The 19,911-nt window shown below is 38.9% G+C and overlaps 2 protein-coding genes across 2 annotated transcripts; both read left to right on the forward strand.

The window, feature by feature from the left end:
• Positions 1–11,525: 11,525 nt before the first annotated feature.
• Positions 11,526–12,866, forward strand: N7537_008445 (uncharacterized protein; the record flags this gene model as incomplete). Its single annotated transcript, XM_056899500.1, has 4 exons — positions 11,526–11,590; positions 11,618–11,717; positions 11,784–11,927; positions 11,979–12,866. 4 exons carry the CDS (start codon positions 11,526–11,528, stop codon positions 12,864–12,866), a joined length of 1,197 nt encoding a protein of 398 aa, XP_056751576.1.
• Positions 12,867–13,460: 594 nt separating this feature from the next.
• Positions 13,461–14,632, forward strand: N7537_008446 (uncharacterized protein; the record flags this gene model as incomplete). The annotated part of the gene is made up of 3 exons (XM_056899501.1): positions 13,461–13,679; positions 13,732–14,358; positions 14,438–14,632. The coding sequence occupies 3 exons, from the start codon at positions 13,461–13,463 to the stop codon at positions 14,630–14,632; spliced, it is 1,041 nt and encodes a 346-aa protein (XP_056751577.1).
• Between the last annotated feature and the right edge of the window lie 5,279 nt (positions 14,633–19,911).

Below are 19,911 nucleotides of genomic sequence, written 5' to 3' on the forward strand. Positions count from 1 at the left end.
TATAGCGTATTCTCGATAGTTTCGGTACGTTTTCGTTTGTGATTCGACTCCGATTTCTTAAGGTCCTAGAAGTAATACGCGATATCAATTATATCTTCCCGGGTTTTAGGGAGTTTAATAATATAGCGGCGGATTTCGTCTTAGAGGTTATATAAGAGTTTTGCGAAGAAGGAAAGAGCCCTCTCTTTTTCTACTATCCTTAGGAAATAACGTTCTAGGGTATCGAGACGTATATAGAATTCTCGAGGGTCCTCGTCTCTCTATTAGTGGGCCTTCTCGAGTTAGTCTATTACCTCGGATTCTAAGGTAGCCGCGTTCTTAATAAGGGTTAAGGTCTAGTCTTTAAAATAGGGCTAGTCTTCCTTAGGGTTTCGTAGTAGAACCGGTATCTTTTCGTTAACGTATCTATACTATCTCTACCTATAAGTTGTATCTATATTGCTAAGTGCTCTAAGAATCTAGGTCCGATCGTTGTAGTAGCGCTTTAGCGCTCCCTTAAATTGTTATTATAGGTCTAAGAGCTATTCTTAGCGTTGTTATAGGGTATAGTTAAGGGTGAATATAGGTATACTCTTAAGTTTAATTTCTTAGTCTCTACTAGAGGTATCGTAGATATCTCGGTAGGGGCTTATCGGGGGTTTGTTTAGGGTTCGGCCTATAAGCTGAGATCTAAGAGTCTTAACCTGATCCTAGAGGTCCTTAAGTCTCTATAGCTTCTCTATAGTGGCTTAAGTCGCTACGAGATTCGTATTAAGGTCGGTGATTGATTCGACCGGGTTAGCCCGGGAAATAGCTTTAGTAGGGGGTGTTTCTCTAGTAGTTCGGGGAGGGTTCGGTATCTCCTCTATGGTGGGAGTAGAGCGAGTTCTTGGTACTATTCTCCTAGGTGATTGAAGAAGAAGAAATAGAATTGTTAAAAGATACTCTATAAGTCAGGGTAGGTACCTATTAATTAGGTAGGAGAAGGTAATAAGATAGGTGGTTCCTAGAAGTCAAAGACTGTTTCTTAAAGAGCCGTTAGGCTTCCTTTATATAGTCCAATTTATATATAGTCTCCCTATATTGATAGCGGGAGGAAATGTGATACGTGGAGCGGGGTCTCGTTCCCGCGGGGAACCCTTCTCGGAAGGGTATAGAAACATGGGCGATCCCCCTCCGGAGAGGTCAAACCTCCTATAGGCCTAAGGCACTAATCTAGGAATGGCCTTACGTCTAATTATATCATAATAGTTATCTACGTATCGACCTTCCTCCGAGGACTAGCCTTCGATTAGTTCGAACTATTCCTACGCGAGTTTTAAGAGGAGACCGACTAAGAAGTCTAGAGCGACTTTACTTAGGAAGTGTTTAATAGCTACGATAAGTTTAAGGAACGAATTAAACTTACGTTCGGTAATATCGATATAAAACGAACGGCTAAACGACGCCTTCGACGCCTATAACAAACTACCTCGGTTAGCGTATACGCCGCTAAATTTTAATAAATCATCTTATACTTAAGTTAAGATAAGGACTACTTTATTTTAGTTTTCGAGGATAGACTAAAGGAATATATTAAGGACGAACTAGCGCGCGATAATCGACTAGATACTTTAGATAAGATTATCGGTATTATAGTTAAAATCGATAATCGAATCTACGATCGCGAGATATAACGTCGCGAAATAAGGTAGTAGAGGACGGGCGGATAACGACTACCTATCTAGTATCGCTAGAATAATAGGCGACCTAGGCAGTCTACGCTACGACTAGCGAGATATAACCTATACGGCCTAATACCGATAGACCTCGACGTGATATATAAAGAATAAGACGAGCGTCGATAGAAAAACCTTTGCTTTACCTACGGGAAACTAGGATACTACGCGAGGGAATATAAATAGAAGAAACTGTATAAGAAACGGTAATATATATAGGCAATACGCGAAGTACTACGAGCGACCTAAGAGGGAAAAGCCACTACTAATATAGGCACTAGCGCCGAAGGAATAAGCGTTAGTTAGGAATACTAAGAGGAAATATACCCTAACGAGTAATAGGGCGACCTAAGAGGGTAGGTCGGGACCCTTATCGATAGCCTTAGATAGAAAAGGCGAGTCGCTATAGACCTAAGGGACGAACTCTTAGAAGATCTCTTAGTAAGATAGACTAACTTAAGCCTAGAAGAGATAACGGCGGGTAACCTATATATGAAAGGGTTAGCCGACGAGCTAGAACTCGATTATCTAGAAATCGATTAGGATACGGTCGAAAGTTAAGGGTAGATATAGTACGTACTTTAGGTACTAATCTAGGACCTAGTAGGACTTAAGGCTAGGGAGGACCTCGGTCGGCGGTTGTAAGACCTACTAGGACTAGAGACTACGGTTATAGGAATAGAGAAGTCCTAGGACCCTAATCGTCTTAAGACGAACGATATAGGACCCGCGGAGATATAGAACCCGATCCCCGGAGCTAATAGTGATCTAGGAACGCTAGATACGCTTCCCGGAATAGATTAAACTATCCTAGAAATACTAATAGAAAGCCCTACGAACTATTACGATAATAAAGAAGCTAAAGAGCTTATAGGATATCTCGAAGGAAAGATATAGCTTAGTAGACTAGACTAGTACCTTATTAACGTAATTAAGGAAGGCGACGACCTAGTAGGATACCCTTACGAAAATTCTACTTACGCGTATAAAGAATATATACGATACCTAGGATATAGTAAGATAGCTAGTATTATATACTACGACGAAACGTATACTATTTATAGGTTAGTAAAGTTAGATTATAGTATCGAACTAAAACTACTACGATAGATAAAGAAGCTATAATAGACGAAAGAATACTAGGGGATTTAGTATAATAGGCGCTAGATATACGACTACGAGGGTCGACTAATAATATATCTAGCGGCAATAACGTTAGGAATATATATTAAGTTGTATACGATCCTACCTATAGGGAAGGTATAGACTTTTATCGACTCGGGAGCTACTAATAACTTTATAAACCTAAGGTTTAAGGAAGATCGATAAGTTACGACCGAACCCCTACTATACGTAATACTAGTTATAGGACTCGACAGAGAAGTACTCTTAGGAGGAGTTAGCGAGGAAACTATTATATTACCTATATCTATCTATAGATACCTAGAATTGATACGGTTTAATATCTTAGAAACGGGAGACTACGATATTATTCTAGATATTCTATAGCTTAAGAAGTATAACCTAAGTATCGATTAGTAGTCGGGATATATCTCTTTCGATAGATATATATATATAGAGATATATAACGAATACGAGATACGTCGATAGAAGTCTACCTAACGAAACGAGCGTAGTAAGTAGTCCCGAAGTAAGAGGACTAGAGTATTAGTTATAAGCGTCGCCCTAGATACTATAGAACAATCACTAGATATATCTAACTAAGAGTTAAAGGACTATATAATAATTAAATATAAGAAGCTATACGTAACTAGCGACGAACCTAGGATTCCGGAGGAATACTAGGAGTTTATAGACGTTTTTATAGTACCGGCCGATAGAGTATTACTAAAATATAGACCCTTTAATCACGAGATTAATACTATAGAAGGTACTAAACTAACTTTTATACCTATCTATTAGTTATTATAGAAGGAATCCGATATACTTAAGGAATATATCTAGGAGAATCTATAAAAAGGATATATCCGAGTCTCGAAGTTAGCGGCTAGATATCCTATTATCTTCGTACTAAAAAAGGACGGGAGTCTTCGACTTTATATAGATTACTGATATTTAAATTTAATTACTATTAAAGATCGATACCTACTACCTTTAATTAACAAAATATAAGATAGGATTAGATATACTAAGTACTTTTCGAAGTATAATATTACTAATACCTATTACCGTATTAGGATTAAGCTAGGCTATAAATAGAAAACGGTATTTAGAACTAAATTCGGATATTATAAATATAAGATTATACCTTTCGGCCTTATTAACGTACTAGTAATATTCTAACGCTTTATCTTTAAAGCGATTAAGGAATATTTAGATATCTTCGTTATCGTATACCTAGATAATATCTTAGTCTTCTTAGAGATACTCGAAGATTATATTAAATATAATAGACTTATATTATAGAAGCTAAGAGAAGTAGAAGTTACTCTTAAACTAAAGAAATACAAATTCTACGTTTAGGAAATAACTTTCCTCGGATACTATATTACCCCTAAAGGACTAGGGATAGAAGAAGATAAGGTTAAAAGTATTATAGAATAGCCGATACCTAAAAATATAAAGGAAGTATAACAATTTCTTAGTCTAGCTAACTATTATCGGAAGATTATCGATAGATACGCCGGAGTCGTATTAGGACTCTACTATCTTACTAAGAAAGATTAGAAATTTATATAGGATAAGATAGTAGATAAATCGTTCTAGGACCTTAAGAAACTCTTTAATAAAGGAATAATCGTAGCTATATTTAGCTACGACCGACTAATTATTATAGAAACCGATATATTAGACTACGCTCTAGGAGTAAGACTAACGTAACCGGGAACTAACGGTAAGTACCGACTAGTTATATTTTAGTCGAGGAAAATAGTTCTAGTAGAACTTAACTATAATATATATAATAAAGAACTATTAGCTATAGTATTAGCGTTCTAAATCTAGAGAGTATATCTAGAAGGAGTAAAGTATATAGTAACGGTTAAGACCGATTATAAGAATCTTATATTCTTTACTATAACGAAGAAACTAATAAGACGATAAGCGCGATAGGCCGAAACCCTTATATAATACGATTTTAAAATCGAATACTATAAAGGAATAGAAAACGGATAAGCCGACGCTTTAAGTAGACGACTAGATTACGAATTAGGAACTAAGGTAACGGACCCTACCGTATTAAGGCAAAACTCTAATAGTACTATCTTATATAATAAGTAGTTACTAGCTACGACGATAGAGGTTAAAGATAACGACTTCTTATAGAAAATCAAAAACGTATTAGAGGAAGATACGATTAATTAACTTATTAAGAAGGGTAGAAAACTTACTAAGAACGACTAAGGATTACTCTATATATATAGATTAATATATATTCTAAGTAAGCTAAGAGAAGAAGTTATACGTCGATACTACGATAATATCTCGTACGGATATATAGGAGTAGAAAAAACTATCGAATATATTATAAGAAATTACTATTTTCTAAATATATAGCGAAAGGTTCGATTCTATATCTACGTTTACGATATATACTAACGAAATAAACCTACGCGATACGTACTTTACGGAGAATTATAGTTATCTAAGACGCTAACCTAGCTATAGGAATAGATTATAATAGACTTTATTACGAAGTTACTAATCTTAGATAGATACGATATAATTATAGTTATAGTCGATAGGCTTACTAAGTACGCCTATATAATTCCGACTATAGAAACTATTAATACTAATTAAATAGCGAATATTATACTTCGATATATAGTTACGAACTATAGGATACCGAGTAAGATTATATTAGATAGAGATAAGTTATTTATATCGAATATATAGAAATCTTTTATAGACTAGATAGGTATTAAGCTTAGACTCTCTACTATATACTACCCACAAACTAACGGTTAGATAGAAAGAGTAAACTAGATAATAAAATAGTACCTACGATACTACGTAAACTACTAGTAAGACAACTAGGTAGGACTACTACTAATAGTATAGCTAGTATATAACAATATAGTATACTCTACGACTAACGAAATACTATTCTTTACGAATTATAGATATAATCTAATAGTATTCGGAGAACTAATTAATAAGATAGCCGTAGTAGAATTAGCGAGACTAAAGGCTAGCGGACTAAGAAAGTTATATACGTAACTAGCTAGAGATATTAACTTTATTAATCTATATATAAAGAAATATTACGACGATTACTATAGAGAGGGACCTAACCTCGAGGAGGGAGAAAAGGTTTACCTATTATAACGTAATATTAAAACTAAGCGACCTAGTAATAAATTAGACTACCTACGACTAGGACCGTTTAAGATTAAAGAAAAATTAGGACTAGTAAATTATCGCTTAAAGCTACCCGAAAGTATATAAAAACTCTATATAGTATTTTATATCTCGTTACTCGAACTAGTACTAGATAACGCCGAAATTATAACTAACGTAGAAATCGAGGAAACCGAAGACAAATATAAAGTCGAACGAATCCTATCGGATAGATAGTATAATAGTTAGTAATAACTCTTAGTTTAGTAGAAAGGGTACCCTACCTTAAAAAATATATAGGAACCTATCTAGAACCTAAGGGGCTACTACTAGCTTATTTAATAGTATTATTAATAGGCGAAAAGGACCCCTACGTAACGGAAAGCGAGGAGGGTACGAAACCGGATTTATCCTAGAAAGAAATAGGGAGATTAGTAATCTCCGCTAATATCTAATTAAAGTTCGGATAATCGGTAGTAGTAGTAAGCTACTCGAGGTCGAGAGTAGAAGGGGAAGCCTACTCTAGGGATATTTACTTTTTATCGAGAATTTAAAGGAGTTTAGTATTATATTCCGATATTTTAAAACCCTTTTATTTTAGGAAGGATATTTGTTTACGTAACCGACGTTACCTAGATATTACTTCCTAGTATTATTTTTATTTATTTAACAATTTTTAATATAGCTCCGCGAGATAAGCTTATAGTTCGCTTAACTTGGGTTCTAATAAATCGAGTTTACTTTTATTCGTTTTAAGATCCGAAGAAAGTTTAGTTTCGGTATAATATAATAAATCCTATTCCCGACTAGTATAAAAGTCACGCTTATATAAGTGACCCGCGCGAGTATACGAGGTATATTTCGAATATTAACGAGAACGGTCTATTAGATAAGCAATACCTACTGATTTATAATAATCGTAAGAAATAGAGGTAGTAAAACTATTATCTTTAATATAAATCGCCTAACGATAATAAGTATTAGAAGAACCGGAGGGAAGTTTAGGAGTAAGTAAAGAAATAGAGTTAGCCTTTCGTTTAGATATAACGAGGAAGTATTATTTTAAGGAAAAGAAATCTATTACCTACCTAAGGGGGGACACCGTAGCTTTATAAGTCTTAGGGACGAAACTCCTAGGAAGGGGGGAGGTAATATTACGGACCTATCCGTCACTAATTAGTAGCGATCTACTAGGTATACTAATAGGCTATCGAGAGCTAACTAGTAAGATCTATTAGTAGGTTACGTATAAGCTTACTAAGTAAGAGTATAATCCGCCCTAAGCGGATCTACCCTATAGAGGATTTCCGATATATAGGTTACTCTACGTACTAGACAACCGCTACTTAGTATTACGTGATTATATAGGTAGTAGAAGGGTAGTAAGTAGATTAGTAGAATCCGCTAAGGCGATTCTACTATTCTACTATCTACTATTCTATATAGGAAGAACTTAGGGATATATAAGGATACTTATTTATATATCTAGTTTAGTTCTTCGTCTTTAATTATATATTATTACTTATATTTACCTTTTGGATTACTATGACTCTTTACTTGATTATAACTTAACAATACTTATAAGCAGACCAATACCCCGGTATAGATCTACTCGGCGCTCTACCTAGTATTAGTTCCTTGATCGCTCAAAAGGACTTAGGCTACCATAAGACCCTACGCGGCAATAGCTTAGTTGAGACCGGATCATTGACGTTAGACTATTCGAGGAGTATTAAGGCAAGTATACCCTGAACCCATCTAACCTAACTATGACTAGTTAGCTAGTGCGTAACACTAGGCTATATCTTTCCTTCGAGATATCCTATAAGCTTTTTAGCTTCTTTATTATTATAATGGTTCGTAGGGCTTTCTATTAGTGTTTCTAGGATAGTTTGATCTATTCCGGGAAGCGTATCTAGCGTTCCTAGATCACTATTAGCTCTAAGGATCGGGTTCTATATCTCCGCGGGTCCTATATCGTTTATCTTAAGATAATTAGGGTCCTAGGACTTCTCTGTTCCTATAACTATGGTCTCTAGTCCTAGTGGATCTTACGACCGCCGACCGAGGTCCTCCCTAGCCTTAAGTCCTACTAGGTCTTAGATTAGTGCTTAGGGTACGTGCTATATTTACCCTTGACTTTCTACCGTATCCTAATCGATTTCTAGATAATCGAGTTCTAGCTCGTCGGCTAACCCTTTAATATATAGGTTGCCCGCCGTTATCTCTTCTGGGTCGAGGCCTTAGTACCTACCTATAAGATCTTCTAAGAGCTCGTCTCTTAGGTCTATAGCGACTCGCCTACTACTTCTAAGGCTATCGATAAGGGTCTCGACCTACCCTTTTAAGTCGCCCTATTACTCGTTAGGGTATATTTCCTCCTAGTATTCCTAACTAGCGTTTATTCCTTCGGCGCTAGTGCCTATACTAGTAGTGGCTTTTCCCTCTTAGGTCGCTCGTAGTGTTTTGCGTATCGCCCGTATATATTACCGTTTCTCGTACGGTTTCTTCTATTTATATTCCTTCGTACGGTATCTTAGTTTCCTATAGGTAAAGTAAAGATTCTTATTACGACGCTCTTTTTACTTATTATAAGTAGCGTCTAATTCTATTAGCTTCGGGCTATATAGATCGTTATCCCGTAGTATCGCTCTATCGCGGCGTCTACCGAATCGGTTAAAGCTATATATCTTTCTACGCTTCTATAATTCTATTTCGTACTATTCCCTTCTTCGCTCGCTATTATAGTTGTCGATTTTAACCGTAATCTTAATAAGTTAATTAAGCTCCTTTAGCTAATCTATTCGCGTTAGTTCGTCCTTAACGTCGGATTTTATTCTAGCTTCGAAGTAAGGAAGGTATACTCTATCTAGCTAATCTAAGTAAGAGATAATTTATAAGAATTTAGAGGTATAGCTTAATATAGTTCCGGTTTATCGGATTTGTTATAACTTTTTCTAGGCTATTCTTATAGTATCGATATCTCCGAACGTATTTTCGAGGTATCGACGGAAATTACAATACTCGCTAAAGATATTTATTATAGTATCCGACTATTCTTTAGGTTTCTTTCTATAATAGTTATAGATATAAGGTTCGAACTAATCCTATACCTAGCCGCGTAAGTAGGTTGATATAAAAATTACCTTACTAGCTTTATTAGGTATCTTAGTACTATTTATATCAAAGTATATATCTATCTAAGTAAGGAATCCTCGAAGTTTAATTCGATTTCCCTTAAAGAACTTAGCCTTAAGCAACTATAGTACCTAGATAGTACTAATAGGTACGGATACGTTAACTTAAGCCTTAATCTACTCGAGGTAGTCGTCGACCTCGCTAAACTTAGTACCGCTTTACTTACCTAAGTTACTAAGCTAATCTATAACCTTTTTAAGGTTATACTTAAGTTCGCTGATCTTTCGCTTTTATTCTATAATAGTATTATCTCTTTCGACGTTAGAGTCGGGATCCTCTATAGGTAGAGTGACTTATTCCCGAATAGGTTTCTTCCTAGTACTAGCGTAAGATATATTGCTTATTATAACTCGAAACTTGATTCGAGACGGTCTTTAATATATTACGTACTAGCTAACTAGTTATAGTTAGGTTAGATAGGTTTAGGGTATACTTACCTTAATACTCCTCGAATAGTCTAACGTTAATAATTAGGTCTTAACTAAGCTAATACCGCGTAGGGCCTTACTATAGCCTAAGTCCTTTTAAGCGATTAAGGAACTAATACTAGGTAGAGCGCCGAGTAGATCTATACCGGGGTATTAGTCTACTCGTAAGTGTTATTAAGTTATAATCAAGTAAAGAGTTATAGTAATCTAAAAGGTAAATATAAGTAACAATATATGATTAAAGACGAAGAACTAAACTAAGTATATAAGGGAGTGTCCTTATATATCCTTCGTTTCCTACTCCCCTAATATACTCCTAGAGTATATTCGGGAGTCACCGTATACTTCTACGTATACTCCTGGAGTCGACGCAGGAGTCACGGTCACGTGATCTAGGCGGTCACGGGTGCTCGGTATTGTTATGTAGTAGAATTGCTATTTGCCCCGTAAGGGCCGGTAATAGCTACCTTCTGGCAGAACCCCTTCCTGCCGGATGCGCCGCACGTGATCTCGATCTGTTGGCTCTCGATGGCCCATTGGTGTGCCTGTGGGTCACCACTGATTGGTGACGGATAGGTCCGTAACAGAATATTCTATACTAAGGTATTATAGCTTCCGAGATATTTATAATATAGCTATCTTTCAATATATATAAATAATATCGGCTAATAAGTCCTTTAAGTTTATTTTAGTATTAAGTCTTAGTTAATTTCGATATAGCTTATATATTAGGTTATTAATAAGTACTATCCTTACTATCTAAAGTATTAGATACCGAGGATTTAATTTAAAATTTAGCGATATAGTATTAAAACTAACGTCTTATAATAGCCTAGCTTTCTAGATAGTTTCTATTCTAGATTATCTCCTAGACAAAGTTACGTATACCCTCGTAGCGCGTAGTTAAGCGGTAGAACTTTATATCTCTAACCGCTAGGTCTAGCTAAATACCTACGCGATAAAGATTATATACTTTAATACAGCTAGTGCTAGGAGGACGATTCAACTCCCTCTCATTCTATCGGTCAATTGCGATATTCATCGATATCAACTGTTCCTTTGCCCTTTGTATGTTTTTAAATTTTTATACTTACTACTATTTTGTAGTAAAATTCGCTTCACAACACCCATATACGCAAATTACACTCCCGGTTTATCTACCGGAAATCCGCTATTGTAGAGGTGGTGCTCTGTCGATAGAAAGGGGAGGCCCATGTGGCTTGAGAGAGGCAGGACTCTGATATTCCTCATCACAATACCAATATTTTATATAACTCTAATAGTTGGTACGAACTTGTGGACCTACGTTGATGTTTGGTGGGAGAAATAGTGACTTGACTTGCCAAAAAAGCCTTCATTGAACAGGCACTTTTGGAAGAAGCGTTGTTGGGTGAAATTTGCGACCTTGACGGAGGAAAAATGAGGCGCCGTCCTAGAATATGAATGACTCTTGTGCGACGCCGCGAGACTTGAACCAAAGGTACCCCCTCTTTTTGGGGTTGAAGAATCTCTAGCCACTTAATTCCGTATTGGGACTGGACTGAAGAATCACGGCAACGTGCTTTCTTGAATTGGAAACCTAAGACAGTAAAAAAATCCTGAAACGCATCTTCTCATGGTTATCTTCATAATAATTACAACAACTTACGCCACTGTATTAATTTTATAAAGTGTGGCATTGAAAGCTTTTTGCGGAAATGGGTTGCATTCTTGACCCGCACGCGGTTCTTGACAATGGGGTTTTGAGAGTAACATGCTGCATGTAGTAGGAATGCAGGACAAACCCATTTATATTATCCCCAGCAATTTAACAACATTTGATGACTCTTATCCCATCATTCTGATGCATATAATCCATTCAAACAATTCCTTCTTTTATCAACATACTTTGCGGTGTCTCACAATGACTTCTCAAATGCCTTACAAGACCCGCAAGATAATTTCAATTGTTATCGCAGTGTTTCTTGGGTACGTACTACTGTCATTTATTATCAGAGACACTGGAGACACTGTGTGGCCATATGAATTGTCACGTTTTTCACGAAGTGGCATACGTGATGGAGATTTCGACCGCATCTCAAACACCACCCTTGGGGTGAGTATTCGCTTCATGTATTCTACATGATCGACTGGTTTGAGTTTGACTAATTTCTTTTATCAGTTTGAGCACATATATGCTATTGGTTTAAGAGAGCGCACAGACAAGCGTGATTTTTTTACAGTATCAGCCTCGGTCTCCGGCTTCGAAGTTGATTGGGTTGACGGAGTTCGCTCACAAGACTTACAGCAGAAAGCGTTACCAAATGTATGCATTCGGATACTTATTTCATAAAGCACTTACTGATATTCGAGGAAGGGATACAACCTTTCAACCATAGAGCCCAATGCTGTTGGATGTTGGCGCGCTCACATGAATGTATTAAACAGGTATAATTGGCTTCCTATCTATCCTCTCTGGTTTAAGCTGTTTAATCTAATATTCGAGTGTGAGAAAATCAGTGTCATTGCCAACTCTTATTCCACCGCCTTGGTACTAGAAGATGACGCAGACTGGGACGTGAACATTAAGGCACAACTCCGTGAATTTGCCCGTGGTCTTCATTCTCTGAAAGGGGTTACGAAAGTATCCAAGCAGGCTCCTTATGGAACTGATTGGGATCTTCTCTGGATTGGAGGATGTGCATCAGGGCCACATGCGAATGAAACTCAATTCTACGCCATACCTGAAGACCCAACAGTCCCAAAGGTCGAACGTCGAGGCACATGGCTTGGCCCTCTGGACAGCTGGAAAGATGTGTTTCCTGAAGACTCCACGCGGTTCATTTACCGCGCTCAAGAAGGCTGTTGCACTTATGGGTACGCAGTCACAACCAGAGGGGCGAAAAAGATCCTTACCGCTCTAGCCATCGATCATATAGAGGCCCCGGTTGACAATGCTATGTCTGAGTTGTGCGGTGGCCTTGGTGATCGTGAGCGTATTGAGTGTTTCGCGCCATTCCCCAATCTCATCGGAACATATAAACCAGCGGGTCCGGCATACAAAGATTCCGATATTAATAGCGGCGACCAAAGTGTTCATGAGGAACAATCTTATAACCTTGTATACAGCACGCGACGCAATATTCACAGATTGGTTTCTGGTGCAGAAACGGTCTTTTCACAATGGGGTGAGGAGTCACCATGGTCACCAGGAGAAGTGAATCCGAAAGAGCTTGTTTATCCCCGGGGCTATCATTTTCACTAGTTTTATTGCATTTCTCTTTTCCTTTTGTGGCGTGCTGTGCCGCTGCTGATTTTCTATTCTTTAGGGATCAAAGTAATCGCTTTCCTTTTTTTTTTTTTTTCCGATTTTGTTAAAAGTGCATATAGAGCAACCGTTGCATTGAAAAAGTGAAACACACCCATTCCAGGAACGGGTATAACGCATTTGTAATATAAAAGTAGATTAACTGTATAGTCTCCGAAGCTTTATGATTTGACAATATTCTTCGTAACACAAGATATCCGTCACAGGGACTAGTTGTAGTAATTGCGTAATATTAGCAAGTGGTTATTTAAAAAGCCGGGCTTCTTTTGGGAGGAGAATGGGGGACAATCTAACCAAGAGGTAGAATATAAGGACTAGAAAAAGAAAAGAAAAAAAATTGTTAGTCCAATGCTGCGGTATTTGCGGGACGGGGGACGAGGGTGTTGTTCCCATCTGGCTGCAAACGTCAGTTCAAGAAATTCTTAATTCGGTGTGATCACCAATCTTATATGGCTTAATTATACGAGTATCTAAGTTCTTTCTACAATCACATATTGTTCAGAAGTTTGCTCCTGCTTACTCCATTCAAAAATGTTTACCTTTCGTGAACTCAAATCAAAACTCAAGGTGGCAGAAGGATGGTCTCGCGATTACTTCAGATCGGACACGGAGGAATTGAGCCTTCTTGAAAAAGTTGATGATTCGGAATCTAAATCTGTCGAATATCCATCAGACGACGAAGACAGAGCCCCTGGAAAGCTCCGACTGGTGCTGTGCATCACGACCAATATCGTTTCGACGGTTTCAATAGTAAGTGAGCATCAAAGAGCCACACATACTCTCTTTCGCTAATAATCTGTAGGTTTTCACAAATAAGTACATTTTCTCCAACGAAACTCTACGCAATTGTCAAATGGCCTTTGCGTCTTATCACTTTTTCATTACCGGTCTCACATTGTGGGTAATATCGCGGCCGTTCTGCGGTGTTTTTGTCGCCAAATCAGTCTCTATTCGTCAGAATATTCATCTGATCGTCCTTACGTGCGCTCAAGTCGTCCTTCAAAACATCTCCCTAGCAAATTCATCTATTATATTCCACCAGCTCGTGCGATTATTACTAACGCCTGCAACTGCTTTACTGAGCTTCCTACTCTATCGCTCTGTCATTCCTAAGGCATCCATTCTTCCAATGATTATTTTGTGTGGAGGCGTGGGAATTGTATTCTGGTCCGATTCATATTCCGCACCTAATACAGCCGTCGCAACATCTTCCAAGGGGGTTATATGTGCATTTACTGGTGTCATCGTTAGCGCCTTTTACACATCACTGGTTGGAAGCTACCAAAAAAAGTTGCAGGTGAACAGCATGCAACTCTTACTCAACCAAGCACCAATGAGCGCCAGCTTACTTTTGTGTATGGTCCCCTTTCTTGATACACCGCCCACAACCACGGGACTTTCACCATCATTATATGTCGCGATTATCGCAGTGAGTACTTCTTTTTAATTAATGCTACCCTTCCACAGCGTCAAAACTCTGATAGTTAACCAATTAACCTGTTTTCTAGAGTGGTTTCTTTGCTTGTCTCGTCAATGTGTCACAATTTGCTGTAATTGACGCCGTGGGTCCCGTTAGCAGCACGGTCACTGGGCATTTGAAGACATGTACGATTGTGGGCTTGGGTTGGTTCGTAAGTGACCACTCTATCTCGAAGCAAAGTATTGCCGGGATTCTCATGGCTTTGCTTGGAATGGGCTTGTAAGTCTTGACTTCCATCTCAAAACATACCCCCCTCTGATCAATTTTTTTGGAAAGGTACGTGGTTGCTATTCTCCAAGGACGCAGATGAAATATAGTGGTATTGTGGTTTTGTTGATCCACTGCCAAGCGGCCCACTACCCTATACGTACTATGACAGTACTCGAGCGACCTGCGTTTCAAAAACCGGTCAAGGAGATGTGAAGACATTTTTTTCGTTTCCTATTCGGTAGTCACGAGTCCATATCTTCCTCCCATATACCATTGTTTTTCGCCTATAGGTAATACACAAAGAGTTTTTTTTTTTTTTTTTTTTTATGAGGAATGATGCTGAGCGTCAAACATGTAAAACAACTTGAGAAGACTGGTCGTATCAGGAATGTAATTACTTGTCTAAAGGAAGATAACGCAAGAGGCAGCCGAATGGTAAGTGTTCTGTGGTTCTCAATTACTCTGTAAACCACCGAACTAACATGTTAAACCGAGTGTTCCGTGTCATTACAATCTCGGGCGTTAAGTCATCCAGCTATGGCGCCACTTGGTGCCAGGCATGATAAGCGAGTTGATGTGGGTACATACTACCATTGTGGCTGGCGAGGGTCTTTTCAAACTTCCTGGCCTGGGTGTCAGTAAGCAGCTCGTGCATATACTGTATAGAATCCTAGCTTGGCTAGAAGAACGCCGATGGTGTCAAAGTGCAAATTTCTTGTGGGAACGTCAGAGACTACTTCTTTGGGAGTATTACTGAGTGGGTATTCCACTCGGCTACCTCAGAGGAGCTGTAGCTTGCCTTCCAACAGTCCATGAATGCGGCGCCCTTTCGCCCCAAAATGATGCCGTTGCAGAGCCCGAAGCGGTCACGACCCTCATTTCCGAGAATTGTGTCCTTTGGGCTATGCAAAAGACCGTCAAATGGCCGAAGAGCGATGATGTCCGTATCGAATTAGATCCCGCCGTCGCGTTGTAGTATATCTAGCCGCATCACATACGAGACGTGTGCTAGGTGCCAATTGTCCTCGACTTGTTTCGGATATTCTTGTAAGTCGTGGTGGACGAGCGTGATGTTGGCGTGCAGCTTGCGTAACCACTCATTGTTTAAAATGATGCTAGTATAGACGTTATTAATTATAGTCCTAGTGGCTAGTAGGAATTTAAAGTTTCTTTTTTTCTCTATACTAGTGGCGAATTTCCTAAAAATCGCTAAATTGTCTCGACTATAGGCCTTTCTTCGTTCCGACCGTCTATTCCTCTTATAACTTACTCGAGAAAAGCCCTATAAGTTCTAATATCCGGCGGAATAACAGCCTATAGATAAATTTAATAAAACTAGGGATAGAGGCATAATTTAGCGATTTACTTAGCTCCTAGAGCTAAGACTTACTTGTGGAAAATAAGTAACTTGTAACTATAACTAGATTCTATTCGTAGTAGTACTACCCGCTAGATTTTATTATTACTATACTTTCCGAAATCCACAATATTAGCCATATATTTTAACGTTAGGTCATACTTAGCACGTATCTTACTCGTGAGCGAGGCTAGAAAGATGAAAACGGAGGGGAAAAGAATGAAATTTATAGAATTTTTGGTTGTTATAGGAAATATACCTTCTGCTACACGGGCTGAATATTCGGGTGAGGAATATTTAGGTGGGTGAATATCTGCCTGAGTGCCCTGAATAGAGCGGCGAGCCGCCCACGCCCGAACCGTGAGCGCTAGGTGACCACCACCTTAGACATCCTGTTGTATGTTTTTTGTTATTGGTTTTTTATTATTAATAAATTCCTCGAGACTGACAAGTTGTGGTAGCCGATCAAATGTTGATTTCAATACCTAAGTGAGAATTCTCACCGAGGGGGTGAGTGATAATGATCACACGGTATAATATCTTGTAGATTCATGTATTCGACCCTTGGTATTTCGACACCATTTATTGCAAAACTTATTATATACATTGCTACTTCACGCCATTTGTTCTACCCCGAGCAGCTAATAAACAGTAAGCGGATACCGCAAACAACTATATGACCACCTAAAGAGTTAAACCCGCGTGCTAAGCCGCAGCGAACGTTTGCTAGAGCTTTAGACCTAAGAAACATAGCCCGTGTTGATACGAAGTGTCCGAAATCGCGGGGATTTAAAGTATCTTTTGCTTTAGTATATGAAAATAAACCAAAACCTAGGTATTTCGACGTTGCTCTGTTATTAGAGTGGGGAGATATGATTATATAACTATTCTATCTTTGAGATTGACTAGGATTAAGCCCTAGTTAAGCCGTCTAGAAGCTTCATCTTCCCTCTTATAGACGGTTTCCTTGAACGTTTTAGACTAAGGATAGTGATCCCTGGCAGCCTACTAATATAATCTAAGGGCTTATACCGCCTATTCCCGACGAATAATACCCTCTACCTCAATCGCCGCCTTAACGAGCGGTAAGGGCTGAATCTGGTAGGAGGAGGTAGATACACTGAGACTGCTAATCGTATGATTTAAGCTTCTGACTGATATAGATTATCTTCTCTATATGATAAGTTGCAGTATATCTTCGTTCATCTGGCTTGAAATACCGCGAACAAAATATCTTAACGTTGTGGTATAGAGCGTATAAAACAAGAAAAGTTGATCCACTTCGACCTTTATATTGACTGGTAGCATTGTCGGACCCTAGTGCAAAATGACATGAGTCTAGCTTTTTTTTTTTAGTCTTCTCGATTTCGCTATCATGTGAGTCATTTCGTCAGCATTATGTGTGTTAGAGTCTACAGAGTAGATGAGATTATGAAGCAGCACAATGTAATGTATTGTGGTGGTGTGCTGTGTTGTACTGTAGATGTAGGAGGGAAGAGAGAGGTAGTCTACTACTATGGAATATGTGATACCTAAGAGTTCAAACATTGTGAACTGATGTAAGAGCCACGTTAAGCGGAGCATAATATCTAAGAGTGGTAGGTATTTGTCGTCTGCTGTCCGCTCTTCGTCGTGATATGTGATAGAGTACGCTTGCTGTAGCATTTTAGATGAACGTCACAATGCGTGAACTAGAGCTTCTTAGTCCCCTATGGCCTCGAGCACAACGCCTTCCCCTGGCTGTATCACCGATGCTTTCCTATTGTAGTGGGGAAATAGGCTCCCCACTACGCATTTGCCCCTGCCTCTTCTTCTTTTTCCATATGTTGTTATGTAAGCATTGAGATTATGAGGTTACAAGTAGCAGATAGATACAGATTGAGAACACACACTCCTACACCTCTCTGAATCCACTTCCAGGGCAGTTCACCTGGGTTCCTTTGTACGCAAGGTCGGGTATGAAGCTGAGTTACGGGTATTGAATCGACCCGTATGCCGTAGAGCATACAGCCTTGAGTGTTCCCGTCTTCACTATCTAGAATGCAGAACTTGAAATTCCTAGTAATTGCCGATTTGGAAGAATATTTAGGTAATATTTCCGCCTACTAACCTATGAGATGACTCTCGCTTGAACCCCTGTTATCGTGTTTTTGAATTCCGGAACCCTTATAATAGAATCTATGAAATGTGGAGTATTCCGAAAAGCATCGGAGCGAGCTATAGGTCAATAAGAGCTAAAAAGAGGTAGGCTACGAATATGAGGCAAATCCTGTCGCCAAAACAGGGAACCGAATTGTGAGTATCCTGGGCCTTCGCTAAATGATTCCGAACGTTCTAATGAGATTTAAAAGATTCATCTGGGAGTTACTGGCGACGACTTTCGAAGAGGTGTGCGACGGTCACCTTTAGAATACTCCATTTGCGATTTTTGTGTGCAGTACCACATCGTCTTATTTGCTTTAATTTCATATATGTACATTTAGTCTCCCGAATCCATGGATTTGACATGTTGGTTGCTATAGGAGGGTTGTGTTGCAAGAGAATAATTGTACCAGAGGGAAGATTATTACAAGATTATTTGCAACCACCAACTAACTATAGGGTTTGATAAGTCTACTTGATTTGATTGAATCGACTATCACAAAGCCGAGATAATGAGACTTGAAAAAAAAAGAAGAAAAGAAAAAAAACACATGACTCAGGTGCTTTGTTCCCATTCATCCCCGCAGCATTTTCTCGGTGCAACTGTCCAGCTCGTGGTTGCCGTCAATTGCTACATGAAAACCCACTCCATATGCGAAATTTTGCTCTTGCCGTCTTACAAGTTGCGTTAGCAATGCGTACACGCATTCATTATCCAACGGCGACAGGACACCAGTTCTACAGCACTCTTCGACATCCGCGCCCTATTGATGTCCCCCGGCATGGCAGTCGAGCCAGCGTTCTGGTGAGTTATTATGCAACACAGATATGTCTATCCGCGTTACTTGCGGCCAATATAGAAACAAAAAAAGTTAAAACAAAAACATACAACAGTGAGGATTCGCTGGTGGTCACCCACCCAACTACTAACTCACCGGCGTGTGGCTTAAGTACGGCTGAGCGGACGGGAAGCCCTGTTTTCCACACCCTATGGTCGTATGTGATAGGTTTCGCGTCAGAGGTAATTATAAGATCAAATTAGTGAATAGGTAGTAGATGGTGGGTGAGTGTGATATAGATAGAGTGAGGATTAAGAATAGGGAGATCATGATGGGAGACTGACATATGAATGTAAGTGCCAAGAAGTATTGGCTTCGAGAGTTAGACTTAAAATACCATAGGCTTCTATAGGCGTATCTAGTAAAAATAATAAGTAGCATGCAGATCCCTTATATATATTACTCAATACTTGTGCCCGGGGTCTTTTTTCTTTCTTCGTATAATTAGCCACGCTCACCAAAATTTCCGTATTTCCGCAAGGATAATTTATACCAATCACTCCTGCCTTACCTCTAGCACCATTCTCGCCAAATCCTGGTTTAGCTCACAGTGGAGTGTTCCTCCGAGCATAAGCAGGAGCTCGTCTAAGACTCTTTGGCACATTTATAGTACCACATGAAAGAAAAAGCGCATAACATTGCTGCTGCTGTCCACTAACCATATATGGATATGTCTACACCAAATTTCCTATGGTATAAAAGACTCTCTTAAGCTTATTAGATGCCAACCTAGATTATACCGATGAGCTCTCTAAATTTTCTCTACTAGTTCTACTAGCACACTAAGTTCCAAACAAAGCAGAATAGATGTCCCGCCGCAGAAACATGTCGGACAGGGGTTTGGCCTCGTAGAATGCCCTTTTGACCTTCCCCCCGACAGCAGGCGTCCATGTCACATACTCAATACCAGACAACCACCTGGAAATCATGTGTGGTCGATGCAAGCTGCTACAG

The sequence above is a fragment of the Penicillium hordei genome, assembly GCF_028827395.1.
Source record: "Penicillium hordei strain IBT 12815 chromosome Unknown utg000004l_segment0_segment0, whole genome shotgun sequence".
Classification (NCBI taxonomy): domain Eukaryota; kingdom Fungi; phylum Ascomycota; class Eurotiomycetes; order Eurotiales; family Aspergillaceae; genus Penicillium; species Penicillium hordei.